The following is a 24,163-nucleotide window of genomic DNA, read 5'->3' on the forward strand; positions in this document are numbered from 1 at the left end:
TCCCCCACAGCGGAAGGCGTCCGGCGGGGCGCACGCGGGGCCGGGCCGCGGGGCGCCGGCAGCGGCCGCACAGGCACCTGCACGCACACCTGTGTGCGCTCACGGCAGAGCTCGGGGCGGAGGGCGCGGGTGGCGGCGCGGCGCGCACCCAGCTCGGGCGCGGGGGGCGCGGGGGGCGCGGGGCGCAGGGCGCGGCCGGGGGCGGGGGGCCGGCGGGGGCGCTGCGGGACTGCGGCCGGGGCGCGTGGGGGGGGGGGGGAGCAGGGCCGTGGGGGCGGGGCGCGGGCCGGCTCACCGTGGACTCCCGCACTTGGCTGTGGAAGTGCTGCTCCCGCGCCGACACCTCATCTTGCCCTTCCATCCTCCCTCATGCCCGCCGCCGCGCCGCCCGCGTCCGCGCGCTCCGCCGCACCATCGCCCGCCGGCCCGGGACGGGAGCAGACTGACAGCGGGCCGCCGCAGGGCCGGCGACCACGACCCCCGGCGCCGCTTCGGCCGCCTCAGCCGCCGCCTCAGGCGAAGCCGCTCCGGCTGCAGAGGGCGGGCGCGGGGTGGGGCGGGGGCGGGACCTGACGTCAGAGGAAGGCGCCTCGCGTCAGAGGAGCGCGCCGCGCCGTCTGCGAACGGGAGCCGCCGAGGGGCGTGGCCTAGAGGGGCGGGGAGGCGGGGCCACGCCCCCAGGAGGCCGGCGCTTGGCCGCCTTGACCAGTCCGGAGCCGCGCGCGGACGCGAGGTGGGTGGGTCTGCGGAAGCGGGTTCCTCCTCCTTTAAGGTTCAGTGGCTCGTGGGCGGCCGGCCGCAGTCTCCGTGCACTTGTTTTCCGCAGAAGGTAATTATCGTGGCAACTCCTGTTAGTGCCTTCGCCGGGCACCCAGCACCCGGTCTCTGGCCCTTGGCACTCAGCACCCGGCACCCAGCGCTCAGCCTGCAGAGCACCTGGGCGGTCAAGCAGGACGTCTCCCGCGGGGTCTTGCGCTCTGCCAAAGTAGGTAAAAGGCCAGCAGAGTTGCTTCCGGACCCTTTTTGGGCGGAACCCTGGAAACCTGGCTTGTGTGGATGTGATAAGGGGCTCGGGCGGCCGGAGGTCTCGGGCTTCCCCACCTGGAGAACATAGATAGCCTTGGACAGGAGGACCTCGCCCAATCCCTAGAGCCCTCCCTGTTCCTCTGTCTTACTACCTTCCCGACACCCTCGGCAGCTCGTTTATTTTGGGGACCTCCAAACATAACAAACACAGTAATTCATCCCCAGTCTACATTAAGTATCTTTTTTTTGGATTTTTGCCATGAAGCTGAGTTTGAAGGAATACTTAATCATTTTACCTTTGGATTTATTTGGCTATAGAGAAGTCATGTAAATTGCTATTGTCTGTGTGATTTTCTTGGCATCTCTAATTAAAAATTCTAAGGAAGCAAGAAAATCTAGAAGCCGCGTTCAAATTATTTTAACAATGTATGTGAATGTAGATTTTTTTCAGTATCTTTTGAAATTTTGAGTTAAAACTTTCGTCATGACTCAAAAACTTTTTTTTTTTATGGTCTGCAAAAAGCTTGCCAGCCCCCTATACTGTGCCCATGATGCACTGTGCTGTAAATTGTTGGTAGTGGGAAAACTGGGGGACATGCGCTTTGTTCTGAGAGTTCCTCTGCTGACACAGGCTAATAAGAAACCAGGAATGCTTCCAACCGGTTATATGCAGTGTTCACTTTTATTTTGAAAATGTCTCAGGGCCCAAAAGAACGAGGGAAAGACAGTATCTGAGTCTGTTTTTCTAGACACCCAGGTTCTGCGAGCTGCGTTATACACCCCCCTGAACTGACCTGCATAATTTCTAGATTAATCTCTCCAAATCAGAAGGTAGGCAGATCATATTTTAAGATGTGTGGCATTTAGACGTGTTCCAGAAAGTGGATGCATGCATTTCTGCTCTTTCTAACCCAGCACTCCGAGCATCTAGACCTTTCTGTCTTCTTTAGCCCTTAGCCCAGGATAGGAGACTTCAAAAATGGCCAGAAGCTCACCCCTCCCTGTACATTCACCCCTTTGCCTTGTGGCGTTGCCCTTCCTTCCACCAAGAAGTGTATCTATCTTCCACTCCCTTGAATCTGGGCCTCAACATGTGACTTGCTTTGTCCAAAAGGACAGAAGAAAGTAGGAGGTTCCTGAAAAGCGCTTGTGCGTTAGGGCTTGTCCTCTCCTACCACCCCCTGGCACCCTCCAACTGCTACTGTGCAAATAAACGCCAACTAAGCTGGTTTGGGGGGCCCAGTTATGTCTGTCACCCTATCAGCCACTCTTCTGCATCCCTCTAGAACATAAATCTACCCCAAAATACAGTTTTTCTCCCCTGCTCAAAGCACTGCAATGCAGTTATTCTCACTAACTGTAAGATAAAATTAAACTCCTTAACTTGGCATTCAAGACGTTGACTTTGGGGCCCTACCTCACCCTTCCAGACATCCTCCCCACTTCATTCGCTGAACAGCTCTTTGCTGCAGCCTGGCTCTCTCCTCTCTCCACCCCCAATACCAAGGCCCAGCCACTTTACTGTTGCCTATCCTCTTTGCTGCTGTTCAGTCAGTGCTACCTCCCTTCAGCGTTCACACCAGGACCTTCCTTCTCCACAAAGTCTTTCCGGACAATTCCAGTCTCTTCATGCATTCATTCAAAACTGTGGGGACGCGATGGAAAGAACCCTGCTTCGGTCCCTGCTCCCACAGAGCTTACAATCCAGGGGTGCAGCAGAAAACGTACAGAGGCTATATTCCTGGCCATTCATTTGACCCTTAGGACACATGTCCTTGTATCTGGGTCTATCCACAGTCAACGTATAAGCTCTTTAAGGTCTAGGGCATCTTTTCTTGTAAACATCTGTGTACTGCCTTCAATACCTAATAGAATGCCTTGGACAAAGTCGATACCTAAATAATAATGTTGATCGGTCCATAGGTTGGTGGCCCCGAGAAATTTCCCAAAGACTTCTTCACGCTTCGGCACTTCTTCAGATTTCTATACCGATGTAGATGATTGTGTGGCGTTGCTCGTGTTTCCGGCATTACGGTTCAGATGTCCATGATTGAAGGCACTGCTCGTTACTCTGTACTCTGGTTTCACTGCCTCATCGTGTCTTTGAAACTGCTAATATTCCAGATAATTCTCCTCGCTTCGTTAGGCCTTGCTTTGATCCTCCTGGTCAAAATGAGATCAAAGTTTTGAGATGTAAAGGGACAGAGACCCAATTTGTTTTAACCTCTTTATGCCCTGTACGAAACCAAGCCAAGCAATATTCAGATGTAACTTGTATTCCTTCCAGCCTCTGTCCGAGGTGGAGGTTTTTTCCCTTAGCCAAATAAGCAAAAGATGAACAAGGAAAAGTCTAGAAATAGCCCAGCTCTCCCTCCGCAGTGGGATGGGTAAAGAAACTGTGATGTGTTCATGCAATGGAATAATGCACTGGGGTGAAAACTCAACGAACTGCAGCTGCGAGCAACATTCTGGATGAGTCTCTGAGACTGTGTTGAGCAAAAGAAAGAACAATGCACACAGCATGATTCCATTTATATGAAGTTCCTAACCATGCAAGACAAAAGAAGAGACTATTTAGGGATACAAACATGCATAGAACTATAGAGGAGAGGGGGGAAGGATAAACTTCCAGGAAGGAGGGTCGGAGAAGAGAACAGCAGGAGGCGTGCAGGGGCTGCAGAGAGATGATTGTGCTCATTGCTAAGACTTGTTGGATCTGGACGCAGGTTGCCATTTGCACGATGGATCCCACAGGGATCTCCCTTCACGTCACTGCAGCGGGTGCCTCCAGTTGGCAGAGCCTGGGTCATGTGCCCACGCCTGTCTGCAAAGGAAGTGAGTGTGTGATTTTTCCAGCTTCTTCTGTGGGACGGAGTCTCTGCTTCATAGGATAGGGGGTTCTTGTAACACAGAAAGGGGCTTCCGATATGGTTTGGCCGAGAGGAATTCTTTGGTGCAAATACGAAGTTCTCTGATGATCCAGCATAATCAAAGTATAAAATTTAGACTCCCTAAAGAAACACATGGACTTTAGGTTTCGCTAGATGATAACCAGCTAGTGGTGTGCTGGAGACCAGCTCTTAAAAGCTGGTTGTTGGTTTTTAGGAATTTTGTGAGTCATTTGTTAAACACAGCCATTATTTTAAGTTAAATTATAGACACTTACACTCAGTTGAATTTTTCTGAGAGAGAGAGAGTGCAAACAGGAGAGAAGGGGAGAGAGAGAGAGAGAGAGAGAGAGAGAATGAATCCCAAGAGGGCTTCACACTTGTCAGCACAGAGCCCAACGTGGGGCTCAATCCCAGGACCCTGAGATCATGACCTGAGCTGAAACCAAGAATCGGCCACTCAACTGACTGAGCCACCCAGGCGCCCCAATTAAACTATATTTTTGAGAGGTAGCAAAAACTCCTAGTCCGCCATGTCCTAATTCTTTTATCATACTTTACTCTCAGCTGGACTCCGAAGGTTACTTAAATCCACAGCCGCGTGCTGCTGCTTCTCGTTCAGTGACCTCACACTGGCAGCCCGAATCCGCCGCGGTGGGAGCATTTGCAACATGGAAATCGGCAAATGATGCAGATCAGAGGCCTCTTTCCTCCCCCTTGTAGAGCACCATTAGTTCTAGCATCCCACGGGAGCTGGCAAAGTCTCGGGAAGCACTTGAAGGTTTTCCGTACTGTGAACTAATGCCAAACAACCAGCTGATCAAAGGTGGTGTCGCTTGAGGGAAATTGAGGAGAACAACACACTCACCTGATGGCTGATCGTCCCGGGTGTCTGGAGAGGTGGAGGGCTCCTCCAGGGAAAATAGAGTTTTCTCTCAGGAAAGCAGTTCTAAACCCATGAGAGTATAGCTAGGTTTAGAAACATCCATTACGTCACACTGATCAGAACTCACCCGTGGCTTGCTGGGGCGCCTGGGTGGCTCAGTCGGTTAAGCATCTGACTTGGGCTCAGGTCATGATCTCGCGGTTTGTGAGTTCAAGCCCCGCGTCGGGCTCTGTGCTGAGCCTGGATCCTGCTTGGGATTCCGTGTCTCCCTCTCTCTCTGCCCTTCCCCCACTCATGCTCTCTCAAAAATAAATAAATGTTAAAAAATATATATATACGTATATATACATAAAGAGCTCACCAGTAGTTTGTGTATTTGCTGGTTTTCTTTTTTATTTATTTATTTTTTAAAGGTTCTTTTTCAACGTTTATTTATTTTTGGGACAGAGAGAGAGCATGAATGGGGAAGGGGCAGAGAGAGAGGGAGACACAGAATCAGAAGCAGGCTCCAGGCTCCGAGCCATCAGCCCAGAGCCCGACGCGGGGCTCGAACTCACGGACCGCGAGATCGTGATCTGGCTGAAGTCGGACGCTTAACCGACTGCGCCACCCAGGCGCCCCTATTTTTTAATGTTTATAGTGAAAGAGCTTGAGTCGGGGAGGGTCCAAGAGAGAGACACGGAATCCCAAGCAGGCCCCAGGCTCTGAGCTGTCAGCACAGAGCCCGACACGGGGCTCGAACTCATGAACCCAGAGATCATGACCTGAGCCGAAGTTGGACGCTTAACCGACTGAGCCTCCCAGGCGCCCCTGCTGATTTTCTAAAGGGGCAAACGAAATTCATTGTTCCCTCTCACGGGAAGGACAGCAAGCGCGGGGCCAGGTGCAGAGAGGGAACAGACGTAGCGGGAGTTGATTGGCCTGGAGCTGCCGTGACAGAGCCTTCAGACTGGGCAGATGCGTGCAGTCCTGATCTCTCACAGCTCTGGAGGCTGCAAGTCTGACCTGAAGGTGCCGGCAGGGCTGCTCGTCCCTGAGGCCTCTCTCCTTGGCGTGCGGACGCCTGTCTTCTCCGTGTTCTCATGTGGCCGTCCCTCTGTGTGTCTGTGTCCTGATCTCCTTATCAGGACACCGGTCACACTGAACTGGGGCCCTCCCACACGACCTCATTCTAACCTAATCACCTCTTTGAGGACCCCATCCCAAATACAGTCACAATCTGAGGTCCTGGGGTCAGGAGGTCAACATGAATTTGGGGGGACACAGTTCAGCCCCTAACAGGGGGCGTGGTTAAGTTCTCTCCTGATGGCCCACCTTTCTCAGGGGAATGAAGAGCAAGCTCATCCTCGAGGGAAGAATGTAGTGTTTGAGATCCTGGGAGGGAAAAGGTGTGACATAGTCAATACTGGGGCGGGCAGGGGCAGGCACAGTCACCAGGGGACAGGCAGAGGCGGACATGGTCACTAGTGGGTGGGAATTAGTGGACATAGTCAAGGGGGGGTGGCAAACAGGGGGATCAGAATCACTAGGGGGCAAGTCAGGGATGAACACACCCTAGGGTGCTGACAGGAATGAACATAATCACCAGCAAGTGGGGAGTAGCGGACAGAGTCTCCAGGGGGCAGGCTGGAGTGGACACAGCCACCAGAAGGTGGGCAGGGGCGGGGGCAGTCCCCAGGAGGCAGGCAGAGGTGGACAGTCACCAGGGGAGAGCAGGACGGATGAGGAAGGGCACAGCACTTCTAGGCAGCTCAAAGCTCCAGTTTAGGCACCGGACATAGCTGCCCTCTAGGCACCGGACCCCGCATCTAACCGCTCCCTCTGCTCAGTGCTCCCCTGGGCCTTGCTCTCCGGTTCCCGTGTTCAACTCTGGTCAGCCTGTGTTAACATTAGTGGGTGGACGGCTCCTTGCAAGGTAGGCAGGATAGCGCTTAGGAACAGCCTCAGAAATTGGAGAACCAGGTTGGAAAGCCAGCGTCACCACTTCCTGGTTGTATGGCTTTGGGCAAGTTAACAACGTGCTTTGTGCCTCCGTTTTCTCATCTGCAAAAGCTGGGAATCGTGAAGACGCTCAGCTGGTGTGGTTGCTGCGACTGAATGACATCCGTGGAGTGCAGAGGCACCCTAACGTGGGCTGTCGTCACCATCATCACCTGAAGAACCGGGCTCTAAGCATGGGTTGCGCGGACATTTACATATTGGGTTACATACCTACGAAACATTCACAAGTTTCAAAGAGATTTGTAGCTCCTGCGCAGGGGCTTAAACACAAAAACATGCTTAAAATGAAAGAGAAGAACTTTAATTTGCCAAGAAATTGCGTAGCTGCGGTATCCGTAGAGTTGAAACTTAGAGGAGACCCAACCAGAGGAAACGAAGGCGTGTGGGACTTGGGATTCACTGCCGGGGGGGGACTGCAGAGAATCCCTGGAAATCTAAGTCCACAGATAAAAATCGCATCCCCCCCCTCGGCTTGCCCTTCGACCCTTGGTGTCAGCTGCTGATCTTAACAAGACTGTCTTAGGTGAGGCACGTGGTTTTCACCTGCTCTGCTAACCCTCGCTGAAGAGCGAGTACAGGAGCAGGGCTGCTAGTGGAAGAAAGAAGAGGGACGTGAGGGTTGGTGTGCGGTGAGAATCAGCCTTATTCACCCGTTCTGCCATGTTTCAGATGCCACGGGAAAGCGGGACCCCACGAGATTCCAGATAAGAGACCCGTACAGACCTCTTTAAAGGTCTGCCCTGTGCCATATACACACGAAAATGCCTGATCTCTGATTCAAAGGCAACCTTTGAGGAGGCGAGCTATCTCACCAGGGTGTACGTCGGATGGCAGAGAGCAAAGCAGCAGTAGGGGGAAGGGCCTGGGCCGACAGGGCGCGGGGGCGAAAGATTGAGGAGGACACAGGGCATGCGGAGGCCGGACAGGGAGGACTCAGGAGGACGGGCTGCGTGCCCGGACACACCACAGACGGTTTTGTTACGAATGCCTGACGGCGGGAACGGCTCCCCGCCTCGATGAAACCTCAGCAGGCCAAGTTAGGTGAGCAAGCCCTCCCCGGCTCTGCGGGGGAGGCCCAAAGCCAGGGCCCAAAGCCAAGGTGAGGACACTCGTCTGAAAAATATCCTGCTTGGAGAGCCAGCTCGTAAACGGCTCTCTCGAGAAGAGGCAGTTAAGTGCTCAGGGAACGGGATGCTGACCTTACACTTTTTATGATAGCTTTTTAATTATGCTGTGGAAGGAAAAAGGAGGAAACAACGAGAAAAGTATATTTAAGAAGTTAGCCTTTCTCCCCGTCCCTCAGATGCGTCCTCTGGATGTGGCCGGGGCGGGGTGGGGGGGGTGGCGGTAAGTGTTTCCACATTCCTGCTACACACACAGAAGTGTTTCTTTACGACACAGTTGAGATCTATTCTGCCACTTGATACTTTCATTTGACCACATATGGTGGCTACGTCACCACATCACTACGTCTTCATTAGCAGTTCACGGACTAGTAGTTTTTGTTTATTGATCTAATCTTATAGGGACACACACTCGGGTTGTTTGGTTTTTTTATTTTCCAGTCTTGCTTAAACGATGCTGTATCATCTATCTTTGTGAATATATTTCTGCACACTTGTGCAAGTCTCGGAGGCGAGTGGGCCCCTGGTGGACACTTCCTCTGGTTTGCGACAGATGAAGCCAAAGCGGCCAGATGCTTTGGGGAAAGGCAGTACTGGGCCCGGGTCCCATCGCCGCGAGGGGCTCCCGGGGGGCCTGGGAGGGACACAGCCGGAGCTGGCTGGGAAGGGAATCGGTTACATGTTGAGTCTTCACTCGCCACCGGGCCCGAGGAGGGAGACTGCCTGTCAGGACCGTGGGGAATTCACCCCAGGGAACGCAGGCCTCATCCAGGCCTCCTCAGGGTCTGCGAGCCCTGGGACAGGCCCAAGGAGGGTAAATTAAGTCAGCAATGCCCGGGAGGGAGGGATCTCTCGAGCCTGGTGGCTTTAGAAAAAACACTGGCTTAGCCCCTGAGAGCCCAGGCCACGTGCTTGAGGACAGGGCCCTGGAGGGACGGGTGGAGGCAGGAGGGCAGGATCCAGGTCACTGTGTAGTCACCGTGCAGGAACCAGTTCCCAACCGTTGGCTGCGACGCCCCGGGCACGAAGCAGGCCCCTGTGCCGCGTGTCACTTAAGGAGCTGGGAGGGCTGGTCTCGGCGGCCTGTAGCACTGTCGGAAATACCTCAGTTACCTTCATGCGCTCCCGAGCCGTGGCGAGCCTACACCTCCCGCCGCTGAGGTCCCTCTCGCAGGGTATGTTTAACCCCGTTTTCAAGTGAGCGTCCTAAAATCGCTCCACCCAGGAAGTCAGCTCGATAGTGTCCCCGACGTGAACTTTCCCAGCAAGAGAGAGGGTGCCGCCGGGCCCTGACATGCTCCCCCACGGTGCTCGCTCGGGACTCAGCAGCGGGTCAGCAGGGCGCGCGGATCCCTGCCAGGGGCTGCGCTGAGGCCCCACTTGGCTGTCGTTGGGGACACGTTGGGTTTTGTGAGAAACTGCAGTCTGAGAACACAGACGCTGCTCCACCCGTGCGGGTCCTGCCAAGCCGTGCGTTTGCTGGGAAGGTTCCTCTTACTGCGAAGCGTCAGGACAGGCACACAGGGAGAACGTTAGCCCGAGACCCCTGCGTTGCTGTGGTTGAATGTGACATCGGCACAGTCAAAGTTCTTGCTGTCATCGTTGGGGGGAGGGGGGGCCGTCTCCCTTAGGACCAAGTCCCCCAGGGCAGAGCCAGGCCCTGTAGCGTCCCTATCCGGCACGGCTGCGGCCTCACCACGCTTGTGGTAGACGGTGACTTGGAGGTCACGGACGGTAACAGATCCCCCGAAATGCCGGGTTCGCTCACCGCATCCAGAAATCGTCCAATGAGTCAAATGCCCTCCAAGCTGCCCGCTTAGAAATTCAGCACAAGAACCACACACACAAGCCCTTGTCTGGAAGATGCTGCTGTGGAAAGCACTTTACTGACTGCGTGATGGGAGGCGTGTGTGCCGGGCTTGGGGCGCTGGAAGCGTTAACAGGAAGGTGGATCCTCCCAAGAGGAGGGCTGCAGCCTGCCCCACCTGCCTGTCCTGGGAGCGGGGAGTCCTGGAGGGCCTCCTGGTGGCACCGTTAACCCGGGCAGAACTGGGGGGGCGGTAATGCTGCGGGCGCTGTTTCCGGGGCCTCAGGGCCGAGAGTCTCTCTCGCTTCTGTCCCGGGCGTTCCCAGGCTGTGAGCACGGGAGCCTGTCACATGTCAGAGTACTGGCACATTGGGGACCAGAGGTGACACTACTTACCCTTCTTACCTTACACGTCATTTTTGCTTAATATTGGGCTTAGCCCAGATCTTGGGGCGATGTCTTCTAATGGAATCAGCAGCCGATGTTACAGAGAAGGAAACTGAGGCTGAGAGGGAGTAGGGCTCCCTCTGCTCGGTCTCGCCCCAGCCACGGGCCAGGCGCCCCCACCCCTCTGTCCTGAGGCCCCGCGATTCGCCCAACGTGAGCCAGCGAGTGGACTGCAGGCGTCATGGGGGAGTAGGTCTTGAAATGGGGGCTGCTTCTCCCTTCAGACCTCCAAAAGTGGGCCTGAACAGCCTGTCGCTTGCGTGTGGTGTTTTGTAGCCCCCAGAGCACGTGTGATCCAGGATTTAAGTCCACAGTAACCCACCAGGGTCCCTTCTCAACGGATGAGGACACTGAAGTGTGAGGGGGCAAACCGCACCCCCAGGCTGGCGTGGTGAGCGCGCAATTAGAGGCAACTCTGAATTCCAGCCGTCCGTCCCGAGCCCAGAGCGCTCCGTGACCTGTCCCACGGCCAGCCCAGGAGAAAGGGAGACAGCGAGAGACGGGGTGGGGTGTAGACAACGGATACGGACACGGTTATAGTAGAGACAGATGTAGCCGTGCTGCGCCCATGGATGCAGATACCATAAACAACGTTACAGTCATTGACATGCTATGGACATCGGTCCAGCGATGGTTGTGGATGTACAGGTAAATACACATTTGTAGATAGACACTGGCAGAGGTGGAGACAAATACAAAGCGCCCCGCTGAGCTGGCCAAGTTAAATTCTCACATGCGGGGCCCGTGGGGGGCTCAGTCTGCGAAGCCTCTGACTCTCGGTTTGGGCTCAGGTCATAGTCTCGCAGTTCGCGGGATCCAGCCCCACGTCCATTCTCTCTCCCTCTCTCTCTACCCCTTCCCCATTCACGCATGCACGTGCACATGTGCTCTCTCTCTCTCTCTCTCTCTCAAAGTAAATAAACATTTTAAAAGTCAATGAAAGAAAATGCTCTATATGCAACTAGAAAGCCTGGGCCCAGATTCCGTCGCCCCTGGCTTCCTTCAGTCCACACAGGGACCTCCTTGTGGAAGGGAGACCAGGGAAGCCCTCTCTGCTGTGCCGGGGAGCGCAGGACCGCTGGCTCCGTGTACTGACAGGCGGATAAAAGTCCCCTTTCTCTTGCTTCTCAGAATCAATGTTTTATGTAGTTAGAAACTTCTGGAGCTTCCTGAGACAGTCTGGGAGACAGCTTATAAATAGCTCCACTTTTTCCTTATATATACGCAAGCGTTGAAGGGGGACTCAAAACAATCGACAGCAAAAAATATTTGTTACATGTTTTACTATTGTAAAATTGAATTATAATTTAAGAGCTTCGATACATTTCTCACTGTGGTAGATTTTAAGGTAATTACGTGTCTCTCCAGTAATATATTTGCTATCAACTTATTGCATAAAAGGATTGCTTGTGAATTCAAAATTATTTTTAGATTTATAGCCCTTTCAAGCGAAAAAAGGGTTTTTCAGAAATACTTCCGATTGCCAATGTCAGGTGGATCGTCCATTTGCCATCAATAACGCCTCCTCCAGAATCCTCCGTCATATAAATCCAGCCTGACAGGCCCATAATGCATGCTGCGAGGGTGTTCTCAGGGGTAAGGAATGATATCTGTGTGAGTTATATTAGGCCGGCCTGTGGAAAACAGTCACCCCGCAATTTATGAATTCAGATGCTCCCAGAACACGCTTTGGTATTCCAAGGAGACGTAGGTGTTTTCATTTGCGTTGGCTGTCTTGATAAATGTTTATTGTGAAAAACTGCTGATCTGGAAAAACACTTCTGTGCACCGTTGTCCGGCCTGCCTCTAATGTTTATTGCCCACATTATCAAAATTGTACGGCTCTATTACGCGCCCTGAGGCTGTTTTGTTGTGATTTTTCCAACATAAAGGCTTTGTGGGTGGCTCCAGGTGAAGCCTCGGTGTCCAAGACGAGCTTGGAGAAGGCAGGTGGCAGAGGCCTCCCTGGGGACACTGTCGCATCTAACGTGTTACTTTATGTGGCCTCACGGGCCGGGCAGTGTCGTGTTGTGATGTGTTCTGTTGTGCTGTGTTGAGCTGCGTATGTTGCCTGTAGTATGTTGGTTTATATTGTTGGAGACCACAGAGCCATGGTCGCAGTGCGGAAGATAATAATTTCATGTGGGTTGAGGACGGAGTAAGCGTTTGGGCTAAATGTTACAGTGTCTACAAGGTCTACGTTCGCTGGGGGGTTGCCCCTCTCTTCGCCTTCTCTCCCGTCACTTGGTTCATTAAAATATGGGGTTTGATTTGTTCATTTGGTTGTTTTAAAAGTTAAAGTCTCGGGCCTCAAATCTTACCCAGGCTGCTGCCTTTGGGTAAGTGCGCGTGCATGCGTGTGCATGTGTGTGCGCGCGTGTGGGTCTTGAAGATCCCAGGGGAGACTGGGATGCTGCGATTTATCTTCGGACCCGGTTCTAATGCCCAAGCTCCTGAGTCAGCAGCCTTTATTAATACAGCCGAGGAGGCTAATTCCCCTCAGGCTGCACTCAGTTCCTCTTCCAGTGATCTCTGTCTTGCGTAGCCCCTGGCCTGCGCCTGGCAGTGGGATTTAATCTGTTATCTGAATACCATTCATAAGAAAAAGCATGCAAGTAAACATGTAGCATTAAATAAGGAATTATTCGTGAAAGTCACACAATCGCTTTCTGTAGTCAGGTCACTGAAAAGGAACCGTACGCTATCCTTTTCCTGAAAGATTGGTTTCAGAAGCATTAGAAATCCAAGGGGAATAAATCAGATTAATTTTCAAAATTAGCAGGGATAAGCTTTATTCTGAAATCATGAATGTTCTCTTTTAATTAATTTCAAATGTGGCTAATCCGTTTTAGGCATGTTACAATATTAAATAGTAGACTGGCGTGTGGCAGGCGGAGGCAGTGAATACCCTTGATCTCTGTAAATACTTAGACCGGTTGGCTTATAACGCATAATGTCAAACGCTGTAAAAATCCCGATCTTCTACTTCCGTCTCATTGGCAAGAATAAATAGGCTTGTGCTAGGCACACAGGCTAAAACAGGAACTCAGTATCGTTCAAGGACACCCCGGAGGAGGTGCAGGGCCCCTGCCGGCTGGCAATGGTTTATTCAGCGTGGTTTTCCTCTTCCCAAAAGCAGATCGAGAAAATCATTAGATTAGCAGCTCTCACAACTGTGCTACTGCTCGGCCAGGTCATCAGCCACGGGGGAGGGACAGGAATCGGTTCGTTGGAGTGCCATGGGGACGTGGCAGAGAGCTTCTTCCTGCTTCCCCGAAGCCCAAGGAATCCAGCGAGATGACGGCAGCCGTCAGCGTGAACGCGGCCAGCAGCCCAGACTCACCCTGGTTCTGCACCTCCAAGCTGAGGCGGGGGGGAATCTCGCAGACACGCCCACACCCGGCTCTACTCTACTCGGTTGCATTTTACGGAGTCAAAACAGGACGTTCTCCCTGTGTTAACGATCGCAAGGGAGAGGAGACTCAAGCTCACGCTGGCCACCCGGGCCTGGGATGTTGATAGTGGCCTCCACGCGCTATGCGGGGCGAGCGAGACCTGGCTTGGGCAAGGAAGCGTCCTGCGGGCCTCTTGGCTTCCATTCCTTCGAGCACCAGTGTTGAAGTCCTCTGGGCTCAGCACTATTCGAGGAACTGAGATTACTTACAGAGTTTGTCAATGAACCCTCACATAAACACGGAGAGTTACTTACAGGCCTCAGCTGTCCTATGCGTGCACTTTAGGAGAGACACAAACGTAATTAATGATTTTAATCAATTAATGAAAATATTAGGTAATGACTGATGAGTGCTAGATAGAAAATTAAAATAGGTTGAGCAGATGAGGTTAGAGAGACCCAAGGTGGAGACTCTGGAAGGTGGGAAGGGGAGGGGGGACCCAAGGACCAAAAGCAATGGGACATCTTCCCAACTCCAGCCCCCCCCAGGCGTCCCCCGACCCACCACCTTGAACAGAAGGTGGCCCAGGTAGGCTCACCCCTCCCCCACATCAAACAGGAGTCCTGCCTACCACCGAAAGCAGGTGACACCAGCAGCACCAGCAGAGTGCTGACCCACTGACAAGAAGAGGCCAGGGGACCTACGCCCTCCCCCAGCTAGAGAGATAGGGTGGCCCAGGGCTCGAGCAAGGAGGAATCCACCATCTGACCCCAGAATAATTCTAGGCCTCTAAAGGCACCAGGCAGCTTGGCCTGGGGAAGTTCCCTCCACCAGCTCAGGAAGCACCAGCAGGAACCTGTGGGAGCCCCATCAGGACCAGACAGGAAGTAGAGCAAAATAGCTCCTCAAAATCTCTGAAAATTATTATTTTTTAATGTATTTTTTTTTATTTTCTAATGTATTTTTTTTTTAAAGAGAGAGCACAAGCAAAGGAGGGGCAGAGAAAGAAGGAGAGAGAGAGAGTCTCAAGCAGCCTCTGCACTGACAGCACGGAGCCCGACGTGGGCCTCAAACTCACAAACTGTGAGATCAGGACCTGAGCTGAGATCAAGAGTCAGATGCTTAGCTGACTGAGCCACCCACGCTCCCGTGTATCCTAGGTTTTGACGAGAACATGACCCCAGATGATGCAGAAGAGATTCATTCTAAAAGTCAAGAAAACAGCTGGGTCAAATCATGCTAAACAGGGATAATATTACCCTGCTCCAAAGTCTCTCCAACTAGAAATGATCAGTGAAGTGAGAAATTCTTGAGAAAGCCAAGTAGTTTGTTTTTTTCGATGCCCTTCTTTGGGAGGATAGTTCTAAAACATTTGTTGAGATTGTTTTGATTACCTTTATGTTATTACCCGATGACAATAAATGCTGTGGGGTGGTTTTTACCTAAAAAGGATTCATAGTAAGTAAAGGATGACAATAGAACTGAAAAAATACAGTAACCGAAATAGAAAACTCACGGGACAGGTTCCTAGTGCAGTAGAAATGACAAAAGATAGAATCAGCAAACTTGAGGACAGATCAGTAGAATTTATACCATCTCAACAACAAAGAGAAAATAGAAACCCACACAGTTTCAGGGATTGTGGGACCATAACAAGACATCCAACATTCATGTCATCAGAGTCCCAGAAGGAAAGGGAAAAAGGGGGTAGCTGAAAGCAGATTCAAAGCAACACTGGCTAGAAACTTGCAAAATTTGGGAAAATGCATAAACCTACAGATGCAAGAACAGTTTACCTTAGGTTAGGACCCCCCCACACCAAAAAAAAAAAAAAAAAAAAAAAAAAAACCTCATCGAAGATGCATCATCAGGAAACTAAAGACCGAGAAAAACTGTTGAAAGCAGCCAGAGAGAGATCACAAAGTACCAATACAGGAACACCAGTTCGAATGCTGGCGCATTTCTCATCTGAAACCCGAGGCCAGAAGGAAGCAGCATGACACGGTCCAAATGCTGGAAGAAGAGAGCTGTCGGACACAAATTCTATATCCTCCGTGCAGCTATCTTTGAGGAGTGAAGGGGAACCTAGAGACGTTCTCAAAAGAAGAAAAACTAAAACACTCGGTCACTTCCGGACCTACTCCTCAAGAACAGCTAAAGAAGTCCTCCGGACCTTAGGGCAACGATGAAGGAGCGTCAGCAAGGAAGACGACGGGAGGAACAGGTACAACAGGCCTGCCTTTTCCTTGTGATTTTCCTAAATCATCTTTGATGATCGGAACAGAAATGGTAACACCATTTGATACTCAGGACCATGATATGTAAGAGCGGGGGAAATCAAAGTTGCCAAATGCAACCAGGCTTTGGATGCTTAGCTTGAAATGGGAAAATGGGCGGCCACGTAGTAAAACGCTCCCTGAATGCTTATGCGAAGAAACTGACTGAGCTGCAACATAGCAGGCTAATACCAAATTTGGGGAAAGCACGTTGAAATCTGCATTGTTAGCACTGTATCACTAGGACTCAACGCTTGACTGAACAGGATTTAAAATGTATGAGCACTTACGTGTGCGTACAGAAAAATTCTTCTTGCTTATTTCTCCCTTGATTTAGCAACAGTCAGACCTGCAAATGCATAAAATCTTAAGTGATTACTAAGAAGGTGCCTTGCATGATGACGACTACCTCTGTTTGCAGCTGTGATTTTAAAAACCGTTGCCTAATAAGCCAGCATGGAAAGTGGCTCGTAATCTCCTCTTTTGCAGGAGCAGGAGCAGTGACCTTCTCAGTGGCTCTGAGGAGTATGAGCTACCGTCAGAAAGCACAGTGGGTTCTGCTAAGCTGGCGGTCAAGCAGCGGAGACGTCGTGACACGTGGGGGACTGGAAGCCCAGACAGGGGACGCTAACAGAAAACGGACAGCAGAGGAGCAGCCCTGAAGCCCAGAGCCCACTCACCGTGGTCTGGTGACGAGGGTCCGCCCCCCGCCACGTGGCCTCCCTGTCCGCCCCCTCAGATTACAGACTGGCATGTCCGGACTCTTTCCCCGAGAGGCGGCCTGGAGGGGACCCTGGTGAGGCTGGAGTGGTCTCGGCCCCTGTGTTTCTGGGCCCCGCGCACGCCTCTTGCTTGCCCCCACTCCTTCTGCGACTTCCGTGAGGCCTGGGCTTCCCCGTACCCACGACTTGGCAGCTTGGGCCCTACAGTGTGAGCTGTTTCCCGCCGGTAGGACCCACGTGCCCCTGACCAGCCTTGGCCCTCGCCTGCCTCTGTCTCGGGTCCTGCCTCTGGCCCCGCCTCTCCCCTGGGGATCCCGGCTCTGCCGAGTCTGGGACAGTCACTGCCACCTGTCACCTGGCATTGTGCTGTGGAAGAGAGAAGCGTGACCACAGGAAGCACGCTCAGTCGTTCCCACCAGAAGGTTCTACTGCAGTCGGGGGTCCCCTTCCACCTCCTGAGTGGGGGACGACGGGCCTTGCCCTCCGCCCTCCGGCTCAGGCAGCCGTGATAACGAGACAACAACGGTACCGCGGGTGCCCTCACGCAGATTCCTGTAGGTCTCCCGCTGAAACCGAGGCTCTGAACCCCAACTACGAAACATCTCCTGAGTTAATGAGACTGACACCCCTCCCCCGCCCCCGCCCCCCCCCCCCCCCCCCCGCCATCCCGGAAAATCCTGGAGAGGAGGAAACATCCCTGGGGCTCCGGGAGCCTGGGCCCCTGCTGCCCTCCCTGGACCAGCCAGGTGAAGTCCGCCAGCTGTGACAAGAGCCCTGGCACCCGCCCGCACCTGTGTGTCATACCATATGTGGCTCTTTGTACCTATTTGCACGTGGACGTAATACCACAAATAAAACACTAAACGGGAGGAATCAGGGAAAAACATAGAACCCAGAATATTGGGGGCCACTTACGCTCCTCCGGGAAAGCAGCGGGGACACTGTGGACGTGTTAATATTTCTACCGCAGTGAGCCCACATGTCAAATGTCAAGTCTGTGTGTAATTGTGAGAGAGAGATATAAACAGAGGAATTATTATAATTCTGTCATAATTTGCTACTTGACCAAAATAAACTAATAAGATAAATAAACATGGCTGCTTTTGCCCAACTGACTAATATGACCTGAATAGAAATAAAATATTGGATGAGTTGGAGATGCCAAGTTTAAGCTAGATTAGCAACAAAATCTCAGTGTGCCGCTTCGATATAATTAACGGGATGATTTAATGTGTTTTTCGCTCAGAATCGTCGTGAGGCGTTTTTTTGCAATAGCGTAGAAATGAATCCGCACGCGTCCGGGCTGCAGAGGAATAAAAGGTTGTCATATTTTTGAGTCCTCTTGGCAGAGTAATCCATCTGGCACTCTGCGGGACAACGGAGATGTTTTTCTTCCGATCATTCACAGCCATTATTTAATGCGGGGTAACAGCCACAGTCTTCATTAATATATTAACCTATGGCTCAAAAAGGCCTTGCAGTAAACCAACTGAGGACTCCTCATGACGGGTTCATATCATAGGGCTTGGAGAGACTGAGCCGCGGAGACGCTGACCTCAGGGATAAGCCCAGCGTTTGTTACCGACGGCAGAAGTGTGGCCAGCGAGAGAGGAGGGAGGTGGTCAGAACCCTCACGGAAGCCACCACACGCGGGACAGAGGGCCAGTTACAAACATACACGATACGGGGCGCCTGGGTGGCTCAGTCGGTTAAGCCTCCGACTCGGGCTCAGGTCATGATCTCGCGGTTCGTGGGTTCGAGCCCCGCTCGTCGGGCTCTCTGCTGTCCACACAGAGCCCACCCTCTGTCTCCCCTCTCTGTCCCTTCCCCGCCTGCACTCGCTTGCCTTGTCTCTCTCAGAAGTAAAGAAACATTTTGAAAAACACATATATGATACAGCCTTAGAATGCAATACTTGGCGACCTCAGAAAGAACGTCGTAGAACCCCCGTATCTCACTGGCTTCAACTTCTGGTCATTCCATGCAGCCCCTCCAGCCTCCTGGCCTCTCTCCAACACGCAGGCCTTTCCCAGACCGAAGTTCCTGAGGCAGCACTTCCTTCAGGGAGATCTGAAAAAGAGAGAAGGGTCGACACCTTCTCGGGAGGCCTCCTCTGGCCGCAAGGTAAAAGTCACAGCCCCCACTGGGGGGGGGGGGGGGGCTGCCCCTTCTAGCTTTGGTTTTTGCCCCAGGGCTTGTCACTGACATACAATGTACTTTATTTATCTTGATTTTCATCTCTCCCCTAAAAGGTGAATTCCATAAGGGCGGGAGGATGAGTCAGAGCCCAAGCAGGAAACAAAAGGGAACCTTGAACTGGGTTCTTTGAGGAGAGTTTAGTAAAAGGGCCATTTCCCAAGACTGGCAAGGAGGTAGGGAAGCCTGGGGTGAGGCAGCACCTGAGGGCAGTGACCCAGCCCGGGGGGACAGGGATGTGAGAGAGGACAACAGCCACTGACCCTCCGCTTAGGGCGGCTCGGTCAAGCACCCCCCCACTCCGCGGTTGCTCCACATCACCCACCCCAAGCGGAGCCTGGAGCTGGGGCCCCGGGCACAGTGCTAAGGTGGGGGGGGGGGGTGGAATCTGCACGGTGACACACAGGGAAGTCAGGTCTGTCCCCCATTGGACCTCCATCCCTACCGGCGCACAGGAGGTGTGAGTGTCCTGGGGCTGCCAGGACAAAGTACTGCAGAGGGGTGGGGGGGGGGTTAGAACAGTAGAAACACATTCTCTCACAGTTCTGGCGGCCAGATGTCTGAAATAAAAATTTCAGTAGGGCTGCACTCCCTCGGAAGACTCTAGAAAAGAAACTCCCACATCTCTCCAGTAGCTCCAGGAGGATACGGATGCCCCTTGGCGTCCCTTCACTTGTAAACTCCGTCTGCATGGGGCCGTCTTCCCGTGTGTCTGCGTCTGTCTGTCCTCACAAGGACACCAGTCATATTGGATCAAGGCCCATCCCCACTGAGGACGACCTCATCTTAACTTGATGACATGGGGAGACCCTATTTCCAATCACAGATGCTCGGTTTAAGACTTCAACACAGCCTTTCGGGGGACACAGTTCAACCTGGAATACTGAGTAGTCAATAATGAATCAACGAATGAATTGTCTCTCCTGAGAATAAAAAAGAAAAGAGAAGTAAAGTTTGGGGGTAATTCAAACCAGGTCATTAAAGGCCCTCCTTCCATTATATATATATATATATTTTTTTTTTTTCCTTGACATTATGTCAGATTATGGGCAGCAGTAAATCTCCAAGAAAAACAAAGGCCAAGATTTAGTGCCAGAAAGGAATCCTGAAAAAAAAATTTTTTTCATAAATAAATAACACAAGGAACTAGAAGCGGAAAGGGTAGTATACGGTTCAGGCATAGGACCAGGGAGAGGTCCAGAGCTCAGAAACGCTGCCTTCGGATGGGAGTATGATGGCGTCACCGCCACACCCCGTCATGCACAGCGCGGGGACCTGGCTCCTAATGAGGGCTCTTCTCTAGAGAAATGAAATGTTTCCAAAGCAACCAGCAAACCCTTCTGCCACCACTGGATCCCCCACCCGCCCACCCCGAAGCGAAGCCTGACAAGGATGAGCCCCAACAGAGATACAAAGCCCTCTCTCAACACACTGTCTGTCGCCTTTTTCCTAGCTTGAGGGTCAACAGAGAAGGATTGGACATTTCCAGGAAACCAGAAATATGAATGAGAAAGAGGAAGAGAAACAGGAAAAAGGGAAGGAAAAAGCCGTATGTACCTATGGTCCCAGTTCAATTAAAAATACACACAGTGTGGGGCGCCTGGGTGGCTCAGTCGATTGAGCGACTGACTCTTGATTTCGGCTCAGGTCATGGTCCCAGGGTCATGGGATCAGGCCCTGTGTTGGGTTCCGTGCCGAGCGTGGAGCCTGCTTGGGATTCTCTCTTTCTCGTCCTCTTCCCCTCACCTTTCTCTCTCTCTCTCTCTTTCTCTAATAAATAAATAAAAATAAAAAATGAAAAAAGTACAGTGTGTTTGTAGACACATCAACACACATGTGTTATGTATGCACATATATATGTGTTTTTCGGGGGGCTTTTTATTTTTATTTTATTTTATTTTTTCAACGTTTATTTATTTTTGGGACAGAGAGAGACAGAGCATGAACGGGGGAGGGGCAGAGAGAGAGGGAGACACAGAATCAGAAACAGGCTCCAGGCTCTGAGCCATCAGCCCAGAGCCTGACGCGGGGCTCGAACTCACGGACCGCGAGATTGTGACCTGGCTGAAGTCGGACGCTTAACCGGCTGCGCCACCCAGGCGCCCCTCGGGGGGCTTTTTAAAAAATATTTATTTCCCTTTGAGAGAGAGATGGACAGAGCGTGAGTGGGGGAGGGGCAGAAAGAGAGGGAGACACAGAATCCGAAGCAGGCTCCGGGCTCCGAGCTGTCAGCACAGAGCCGGACACGGGACCCGAACCAACCAACCGTGAGATCGTGACCTAAGCCCAGCGCTCAACCGACTGAGCCACCCAAGTGCCCCGAGATTCGTGTGTTTTAGATGCCAGCAAACCAAGTATCGGTATTCAGACAGCAAGACCAAGGTTGGGCTGTAAATGTTAAAAGCCCTGATTTATGTCGCTGTCCTCGTGAAGCACAGCCATGGAAGCACAGCCTACTTCCCATGGAGTAGGATTGTTGAGCTACCAAAACTATTTTTCAAAAAAGCGACTGGAGGTTTCTTTAAATATCCAACAAGTACCAAGAACGGTGCCATCATTCCATCCCGTTAAGTGGAGTGCCAGGTGACGGTCACCGAGCAACAGAATGGAGCCCAGCATTCAGCCTTGTATTTCCTACCGCATTTAAGGCTTTGTTAAAGAATATTTTAAGGACATCTCTTCTGTCACAAAAGAACTCAGTAAGTCTTCTGGAAAGGTGTACCAGTGGGTCCGCCAAATGACCAAATGAGCTAGTCTGTTCGGTAAACTTGTTTAGTATTATCAAATCAGATGCCAGAGTTAGTTTGATAAGAACGACTGTTTTGATGTTGGCTGGATATTTTGCTGTTTCTCTTAACAATAGCCAACCAGTGGATTCAGCTGTCTCCTGAGGCTTGCTGGGGGCACAGCGGTAGCTCTACGTTATCAACCCAGAAGAGCGTCTCCTGTTTATTTAATTTCAGAGGCCACGTGACCACATAGGCTAGGAAGGATTCTAAAATCTTTACATGTGGGGGCTGTGTAAAACAGAGCCATCGCCACATAATTAAACATGGACTTTTATGTCAGAAGGCCAATCCAGCCCACTCCGATTTTCTCAGTGACATTATGGTAAAGGCAAAAGGTGCATTAAAAGCTTTGGATCTATACTAAGGTCATAAAATCTCGCCCAGAGACAGTTCCTGTCTAGGGATTCACATGCCAGAAACAGATCAATAAAGGCTGTAAAAAGTTCTACAATATTCCCAACCAGCTGCTCTATAAAGTACAAGTGAACGCTCACTCGTTGAAGACGAAAGCATTCCCGTAATGCCAGTATTAAATATACAATTTACTCGAATAAAAGAATTTGTTTTCTATTTATTTTCTTGGGAAAATCAGTTGACCAGTGAGATATGAGACTTGCTTCATTTTCCAGGATAAAATTCTGACGGAACTACTAGTCTGCACCAACCACAGATAGGCCGTCTTCTTTCTCCTCCCCCGGTAGACGCTGGAGATGTTTCCTCTCGAGTTGTTGGGGTTCAACTGGACAAAATTCTAGAGGCGGTACAGAGTCTGTGATCAGAAAAATGCCTTTATCACGGCGAAAATCTGCTCGTGCCGATGGACCGGAGAGAAGGCAGAAGAAGCAGTTGTGTCTCGGCGTAGCTGTTCTCCCTTGAAATCCGGTAAAAATGGCCCCGTGAATGCAGGGCCTAAAAGTGAGTCCCCAAAGTGAGGGGCCTCTCGGACCCACACGCCATCCCCCAAACAGGAAGAACCATTTTCCTGGCAACGGAAAGATTAATCATGCATTTCACAAAGGAGACGCAAGGTTCGGTAATGTGCGACCTTGATTTACAGTGGCCTCCTGATTTATTGTTGTGTATTTTTAAACCATGCTATTTAAAACACAGCTAATTTAAAAGCTAGTGTGTAGGCCCCTTCTGACTATTGCTAAAGATTTACTTTGTGCTAATAAGAAAATTATTGTGTCTACGCTATTCCCACTTCTCCCGCACTGTGTGATCCAACCTCCAATAAAATTGCTTGTCAGGTGAGAGACATTGGTTTTCTACTGTAGTTACTATTTCTTTGTCTCCATCCCCCGCCCCCTCCCCCCCGAAATACAGTTTACCGAATGTTACAGACACTACATAAGAAAGATGCTTCTTAGCAACAGCGCTCAGGGTGAATGAAACAGCAAGTGTGTTTAAAGGGGCCCTTTCTACCGGCAAGAACAGTACCGGCAAGAACTGATGCACTTGGGTCAGAGGATAGACACATCAGCACCTTCCTCTCCTGCATGAGGACACCGCCTGCCTCCCCGCCCAGCAAAGCCAGGCAGCCCAGTCGGCCACCCCCTTCCACTTGCACAGCAGCTGCTGGGATCCGGGGCGAAACTCACGAATTGATATTTTTAAAAAGTTCAGAATAGGGCCTGACTCACGGCAAACGTGCAGTAAGTGTTAGCCATTCTTTTTATTTTTTTTTTTTAATTTTTTTTTTCAACGTTTATTTATTTTTGGGACAGAGAGAGACAGAGCATGAGCCGGGGAGGGGCAGAGAGAGAGGGAGACACAGAATCGGAAACAGGCTCCAGGCTCCGAGCCATCAGCCCAGAGCCTGACGCGGGGCTCGAACTCCCGGACCGCGAGATCGTGACCTGGCTGAAGTCGGACGCCCAACCGACTGCACCACCCAGGCGCCCCTAGCCATTCTTTTTAACTCAGAAATATTAAGTTCTATGCAAGCTCATTTTGTCCTAAATATTGTTAGTACAAGACTTGAGTACAAGACCAACAGGGGCTCCTGGGTGGTTCATTCGGTTAAGCGTCTGACTCTTTTGTTGTTGTTGTTATTTAAATCCAAGTTAGTTAACATATAGTGTAAAATTAATACTATGTGTATTATTATATATAGAATTTAGTGAGTCATCACTTACATATAACACCCAGTGCTCTTCCCAACAAGTACCCTCCTTAATGCCCATCTCCCATCTAGCCCATCCCCCCACCCAACACCCTGCCAGGAGCCCTCAGTTTGTTTTCTGTATTCAAGAGTCTCTTATGGTTTGTCCCTCTCTGTTTTTATATTATTTTTTCTTACCTTGTGTTCATCTTTTTTGTATCTTAAATTCCACATAGGAATGAAATCACATGATACTTGTCTTTGACTGACTTATTTCGCTTAGCATAATACCCTCCAACTCCATCCATGTAGTTGCAAATGGCGACATTTCATTCTTTTTCATCGCCAAGTACTATTCCATTGTATATACATACTACATCTTCTTTATCCATTCATCAGTTGATGGACATTTGGGCTCTTTCCATAATTTGGCTATTGTCGATAGGACTGCTATAAACATTGGGGTGCATGTGCCCCTTCAAATCAGCATTTTTGTATCCTT

At 51.3% G+C, this 24,163-nt stretch overlaps 1 protein-coding gene and 1 long non-coding RNA gene across 3 annotated transcripts in view; one reads left to right on the top strand and one right to left on the bottom strand.

Annotated features, from left to right (window-relative positions):
- Nucleotides 1-587, bottom strand: part of LMBR1 (limb development membrane protein 1) — a 151,410-nt gene extending 150,823 nt beyond the window's left edge. For both annotated transcript variants that reach the window (XM_043590023.1, XM_043590022.1), the window contains exon 1: nucleotides 296-587. In XM_043590023.1, coding sequence (XP_043445958.1) covers nucleotides 296-361 — 66 coding nt within the window. In that variant the 5' untranslated portion in view covers nucleotides 362-587. The remainder of the gene's footprint in view (nucleotides 1-295) is intronic.
- A 127-nt stretch (nucleotides 588-714) lies between these two features.
- Nucleotides 715-17,911, top strand: LOC122488564. Its single transcript, XR_006298647.1, has 2 exons — nucleotides 715-985; nucleotides 16,340-17,911. It is a non-coding gene; the product is annotated as an uncharacterized LOC122488564 (long non-coding RNA).
- The last annotated feature ends 6,252 nt before the right edge of the window (nucleotides 17,912-24,163 follow it).

Source organism: Prionailurus bengalensis, chromosome A2 (genome assembly GCF_016509475.1).
Source record: "Prionailurus bengalensis isolate Pbe53 chromosome A2, Fcat_Pben_1.1_paternal_pri, whole genome shotgun sequence".
In the NCBI taxonomy this organism is placed as follows: Eukaryota; Metazoa; Chordata; class Mammalia; order Carnivora; family Felidae; genus Prionailurus; species Prionailurus bengalensis.